Below are 6,922 nucleotides of genomic sequence, written 5' to 3'. Positions count from 1 at the left end.
TATATGTGTTGCCTGAAAGAACTCTATCTTTCTAACTAGTCAGTGAGCCTTGTAAATCAACAAGTGTTCATTTCCGTAACGATTCACTCTCTATATACAATCAATTACCGTGGAGGGCGAGTCTTGCTGTCTGATTGCTTCGCAAGCCTTCCAATACATCCAAAGGTCAATTCCGCCAGCAGACGAAAGCGTTTGGGAGGGGGCGCCTGGGGGTGGGGGGTCCGGCTCGTTAGGCCTCCCTCAGCTCCCAAAAGGAGAGGGAATCGGGCATAGGAAAACGGGAGCCCTTTTTAATAATGCTTAGTGGCTCAAGAAGCCCTACACCTTAAATTTAATCATCTCCCCACCTAATAATTGCAGGTGAGTGGGCAAGTCAAAAACGCGGCAGGGTGCTGAGAAACCTAGGCTATACTTGATATGGCCCTTTTCATATGGCTGGCATCATCCACAAGAAGGTCGCCCGAACTAGGCTATACTTGCATAGCATATCCTACTTCATCGCCAGAAAATAGAACGGAGGACCTCCGAGAAGATTGGATATACACAGTCTAATCTTCCATGCATAAGGATTATTTGGAACATACGATTTATAGATTATAATAGAGAAATCTTACCGTTGCATCAAAATTCATTTTTATAGTTCGACGATACCTCATATTTTATGATTGACCCATGATAATCCAATAATAAACAAAATGATATTTAAAAGTACATATTGTATGGAAAATTGTTAGTATATAATAGAAGTTGAATTGGACTAGGGTTGTTGATAGATAATAATGGTTGGATTTGTCCGCACCTTGAATTTTAGCTTTCTGCCTAGGTTGCTGAAGAACTTGCATCCCAGCCATGAAAATTGAGATATCATGTATGCTGGCAATTGTATGTAACAATATCTGCTGCTCCGCAGCTTGTATTCCAGATATAAGAATTTAAAAGGGCCATGCTATTCTCCACTTAACATTGGATTCCAATGATCACTTAAAACTAAACGATCAACCAAGTAATTGAGCACCACTGTCTTTGTGTACTCACCCAGTTATGATAAACTCATCCACTCATTAATTTTACCATCCTAGAATAAGAAGTTATATATCATATAGGATTTGCGAAAACCAACTAAAACCTTCATTAGAAAAACGATCTGTCATTAATTAACCAAAAATTGACAATTCATACTCAAGAAGAGAATAAAAAGTTTTGAGATAACATAAAAAAAAGAAACTTCGATCAACATACAAGTTGCCAAATGCTGTGTAAAATAGTTAGTTTCTAATGAATGAACAGATAGTATTCCCATGAGGAAATATAGAGAAAGAGAAGGATTAGTTGGACCACGTGGGTTGGATTCCTCTACAATAGGATTAGGGAGCGCGTACTATCACATCGCAAAAGAAGAGAATATTAAATTTCTTAGCGTCACTTTGCAATAAAGAAAGGAGAATCCCAACTCACGATTCCAGTTGTCAGCTTATTCAAGAAGTTGGACTTACATGTCGAGCAGGTCAATGTATTTAAAAAAGTAAATACAACCATGCTAGGTGTACTATCTTCTTAGAGAAACTCCTGCTCTACCAACTTTTAAAATCATTATTGGAGAGCAGGAGGTTTTAGAAAAGAAAAATGCTTCATCTCCTCCAAACCCTCTTTACACATATATGATCATGTATGGCACTTAGAACACCACTAAATTGCTGGGGAGCCCTAGCGGTATTCAAGAAGGAAAATGCTTTCATGACACTTTCAGAGTCCCAGGGAGAAAGGGAGAGAGAGATGTGGGCAATTTAACTTGAATGACCATTTGTATACTTTCCTACCAAGATTGATTCTCCTGTAGTATATGGAATGAAACTATATATATATATTGCAATTCTAGATGAGTTTCTTGAATTTCGCCATGTTTAACACATGGCATGCTCGGGTCCAAAATCCAAAAGTATATATATATATATATATGCATCATTCCAGAGAGGAAAGTGCAATTCTAGATGAGTTTCTTGAATTTAGCCATGTTTAACACACGACATGCTTGGGGCCAAAAATCCAGGAGCAACTGCAAAGAAAGCACCAAAATATAACAACAGCATGAAACATGTTTTTCTTGCCACGCTCATCCCATGAGACCAGCCATTGGGCTCCGCGATCCACTGACCGCGTGGTAGGCTTACCATCCTTCCACCAAAGGCCTACCCTGTGCTTGAATTGAATAGGTGGCATCTCGAGTCTGGGCCTACTCCAAATAAAAAATATGAGAGAGTGAAGTGAGGCACCAAGTGTCAAAAAGGAGAAAGAAGACATGGGTCCAATAGTAGGGCGCCAAACTGAACGCAGTCCGTGCTTAGAATCAGATACTCATGTGAGCATTAAAAGTGAAAAACAAGTGAAAAAGGAAGGAAATGGAGAGATGAGGTGGGCCCTAGGACTCAGCATCCGACCCTGAAAGAAGTAAAGGAAGGAAAAGAAGAATGAAAAAAATTAGAAAGGTTTACATTTAGTGGTGGAGAGAGAGACAGAGGACACCCTGCATATCTATCTACCTACTATTTGTCTATACTCTATTAGTTGTTTTTTCTTCTTTTTTATAAAGCAAAAGATCGTACTATCCTAGTGCGAGTACATCTCACAAAATAAATAAAAAATTATGATGCACCTAAATAACTACACCCTACTGCTCCACCAGGCGATCCGATTTACAGTACTATTCATCTTCTGATAGACAAAAGAAGATGCAGCTCCTAATCATACTTTAAATGTTCTGTAGTAATAGACATCCATCTACAACCGATGAGTGTCTTATGATCCATCCAATCATCGTTGTCCAGTGATCCTCGAGAAAAATACAGTCCGCCTTACTTGAAAAGTAATACTACAACTAATTCAGTATCATCCTGTGCCAAAGCACACAATAGATGATCGAAGTTAAACAATCCATATTGTACATCAAATTATACAGAACATTTTAAGAAACATATGGATTAAATTTAATTTGTTGAATATCAGCAATCATCGATCCAAAGAAAATTTAATTAATCCATTTACTAAATGACCATTAACACATAAACAATAAGTTTTCAAGAGGTAACATAATATGCTATGCTGTTAGCACAAATTTTGCCAATGATGCTTTAGTAATTCAAAAATCTTGGTCAACAAAAAAATTTCCATGACCGGCAATCCTTTTGCTTTGTCTGAAGCAGCCCAACAAAGTTCGCTGCATATATTTTTTAAAAAATATTTATAAAATAACCGACACATTATTTTAGATTTTTCATTGGTATGACACCATCAACGAGGTTTAAACCTTTTTTTTTAAATAGCATGATATTAACTTAGAGTGATATCATATTGATGATGTTAGCCAAAAAAAAGAAAAAAAAATGTAATGAAAGTTAATGACATCTGAGTTCTTAACTTCATGATAGAGCCCTAAAATCCATTATCTCTATTTATATAATCTGTAAGAGTATAAATAGTATGTATGACTATGTATGTAATGTAGAGACTTGTCTCTCTTCTTTCTTTCTTTCTTTTTTTTTTTCTAAACCAAAAGAGATAGGGGGGAGGAAAGGACAGGCCTACCCCTGCATAGCAGTCCTTACTGGCCCCCGCCCCTCAGAAGAATGTTCGATACAGATAGATACCGTTTTACTCATACCCTCTTCATTCGAAGGTAAGTACATCATGGCACTATTAAAGCTACCAGTGGATCAATAAGCGCTTCTAGATATCAAGTTCAAGCAGTGTTACTATATTTTAATCGACGCACGGGATGATTCAAACTTGGAATCCTACTATTAGAAGATTATGTCTAATTTTGTTGGGCTATCATCTTGGTGGCATGTAGAGCCTGCAGGAGAAGAAAATACAGGGACACTATCAGCTGTTTCCATTATATTTAACAAAATGGTAAGCCCAAAACGAAGGAAAAGGAAGGACCCGTCCTTATTCGATTCCCCAGAATTATTTGACCCCCCGCCCCGCTCTCTCTCTCTCTCTCTCTCTCTCCCCTTCCTTTCTCCTTCTAGTCTCTGTCTTGTCTCCGTCTTCCTCCCTATACGACTATTACTTCGGTCCCCATCACCGTCTCTCATCACTCCCTTTTATTAGCCTTCCTCGTCTTCCCCTCTAAAATCTCTTCTTATCCGGCATCTGAAATCTTATTCCCTTGAGCTCTCACCACCGGAGAGAGAAGAAGAATAATGGTGGCTAAGAAGCCGAGAATAGTGATCGTGGGGGCGGGGGTGGCGGGGCTCACCGCCGCCCACCGCCTGTACACCTCCTCCGGCGACCTCTTCGACCTCTGCGTCGTCGAGGGCGGCGACCGGATCGGCGGTCGGATCCTTACGGCCGAGTTCGCAGGCGACCGCGTCGAGATGGGCGCCACCTGGATCCACGGCATTGGCGGCAGCCCCATCTACGCCATGGCCCAGGACCTCCAGGCCCTCACCGACCCCCGTCCCTGGGAGCGCATGGACGGCTTCCCCGCCGACCCCCTCACCGTCGCTGAGGGCGGCGTTGTCGTCGATCCAGCCCGCGTCGTCTCCCCCGTCACCGCCCTCTACCGCCACCTCATGGACTCCGCCCGCGCCGGCGACGCACCCGTCGACCCCAAGGACCCCAGCGTCGGCTCCTTCCTCCGCCGCGGGCTCGAAAGGTACCGAGCCTCCCGCGGCGACGCTGGCGGCGAGGGTGACTGGACCCTGGAGGCGCTGGAGGACGCCGTCTTCGCGATCCACGAGAATACGGAGCGGACCTGCACCTCGGCCGACGACCTCCGGGGGCTGGACCTCGCCGCGGAGGGCGAGTACCGGGACTTCCCCGGCGACCAGATCACGATCGCCAAGGGGTACTCGCGGATCGTGGAGGCCCTCGCCGCCGCCATCCCCCCGGGCGCGATCCGGCTGGGGCGGCGGCTCCGCCGCATCGAGTGGTGCCCCGATGGAGGCGGGAGCGGCGGCCCCGTGAGGCTCCACTTCGAGGGGGATTACACCCCGATGGCCGCGGATCACGTGATCGTGACGGTGTCGCTGGGGGTCCTCAAGGCGGGGATGGGGCTGGGGAAGGAGGTCGGCTTGGGGTCGCCGCCCGGTCCCGGCGTGGTGTTCTCCCCTGCTCTCCCGGATTTCAAGCGGGGCGCCATCGGACGGCTGGGATTCGGCGTGGTGGACAAGCTCTTCATGGAGATGGACGATGATCCTGAGCGGTTCTTCCCGTTCCTCCAGATGGCGTTCGACCAGGCGTCGTCGTCGTCGGCGAGACACGTGGCGAAGATCCCGGTGTGGATGAGGAGGACGCACTCCATCTGCCCGATCTACGGCGGTTCGAGGGTGCTCCTGGCGTGGTTTGCGGGGGAGGAGGCGATGGAGCTGGAATCGCTGGGCGACGAGGATATCATCCGCGGGGCCCACGCCACGCTGGACGCCTTCCTGCCTACCGTCCACCGGCGGATCGCCAGTGTGAAGCGGAGCTGCTGGGCGAGGGATCCGCTCTTTCTGGGCTCCTACAGCTACGTGGCCGTCGGATCCAGCGGCGGCGACCTCGATCTCATGGCGGAGCCGCTGCCGCGTGAAACCGGCGGCGGAGACGGTGCTCCGCCGCCGCTGCAGATATTATTCGCCGGGGAGGCCACGCACAGGACGCACTATTCTACCACGCACGGGGCGTATTTTAGCGGAATCAGGGAGGCTAACCGGCTACTCCAGCACTATCGCTATACCAGCAGCTTCGTACAATAATAGTCATCATTAAATTTAATCAATTAGATAGTTATCACCCCAGTATTCTTAATTAAAGCTTATGTAATAGAGGGAAGGGAGGCAGGGGGCGGGGGGTGGGCTTGGTCGGGTGGGTACGTCTATGAGAAGATTTTTTTTTTTTTTTTTTTAATTTTGGGCTCGCTGTTTTTCTTGAATTTTAAATTACCCCATATTTCTGTTGCGTCTTCATCTCTCTTGTTTTTATCTTGTTCTTTTGATCAGTGACTGGTTCGGACGCTGAGCTTATTGAGCTTCAGGGGCTTGTTTGGATGCGCCAACAGGATAAGTACTGGTCATGATCTACTCGGAGAGAAATGGAGAAAACAGAATCAGGATTCTAAGTTAGGTCGCTGCAGAAGGGCGTTGTTACTTTGGGCGGTCATTTTTAGGGGCGAAACTAAAAGCAGCATGAAAGAGATTCTTCTACGCGAGACAATTGCTTAAGGTGAAGTGTATTATTCTCAAGAGAGACTCAACTGGGCGGATGGCTAAGCATTTGCTTCTGCGCGACATCTGGCGGCTGCAGAAAAAATGTTGTGCCTTTCAGGTCGTGCACGTGTTTTGTGAGACGAACAAAAGTGCTGATTAAGTCGCCTCTTTTGCTGCCCATTATTCTGGAAAGATCATTTGGATTGGGCATATTTCTATTTCTTCGCTATTATTTGGTCTACGTTTTAGTGATTCAACTGTCTGTGCTAATGTGAAATTAGTGTGAGTCGCTGATGTATGAAAAAAAATTCTCTATTTTAAAAAATAATTTATAATGTCTCTGTTTTAGGAATTTTTATTTCTCAATTGATCTAGTAACATAAATTTTGATTCCTGCAGCCATTTATCTTTTGGTCAGTGTTGTGGTTCAAATTTGGCCCGAGGGTGACCACGTTGGAAGAGTCGAGGGAGCTGCCGGCCGGAGCGGAAGAAAGAGACCACCTTTCGTGCGACGACGTATTTGCATAAAGCCTTATCGGTGGTTCTGGCGAAGGCCCTCCGACGCTCTAAGTTAGAGTGGATCTTAGTTGGTCCCCAAAGTTCCTGCTGTGTTACCTGATGGGGCTATTTATAGTCCCTGTAGAGGTGTCCAAGTGGCAGAGGTATGACCTGTCCTCGTCATGGGAGAAAATGGGTTTTAGACAAATGGCGCGTAGTTGGAGCTTGCTGGGGGTGCA

At 45.8% G+C, this 6,922-nt stretch overlaps 1 protein-coding gene across 1 annotated transcript; it reads left to right on the top strand.

The window, feature by feature from the left end:
• The first annotated feature begins 3,874 nt into the window (after positions 1–3,874).
• On the top strand, positions 3,875–6,537 carry PAO5 (polyamine oxidase 5). Its single transcript, XM_008781336.5, has one exon. The coding sequence runs from the start codon at positions 4,200–4,202 to the stop codon at positions 5,733–5,735; it is 1,536 nt and encodes a 511-aa protein (XP_008779558.2). The 5' UTR covers positions 3,875–4,199; the 3' UTR covers positions 5,736–6,537.
• The last annotated feature ends 385 nt before the right edge of the window (positions 6,538–6,922 follow it).

The sequence above is a fragment of the Phoenix dactylifera genome, chromosome 1, assembly GCF_051530095.1.
Source record: "Phoenix dactylifera cultivar Ajwa chromosome 1, Ajwa_hap1_PhDact_Kaust_v1.1, whole genome shotgun sequence".
NCBI lineage: Eukaryota > Viridiplantae > Streptophyta > Magnoliopsida > Arecales > Arecaceae > Phoenix > Phoenix dactylifera.
This window is presented reverse-complemented; position numbering and strand designations above follow the sequence as displayed.

Bases quoted from the DNA above. Each gene is read 5' to 3' on its own strand.
- PAO5 (XM_008781336.5), top strand. From the start codon at position 4,200: ATGGTGGCTAAGAAGCCGAGAATAGTGATCGTGGGGGCGGGGGTGGCG.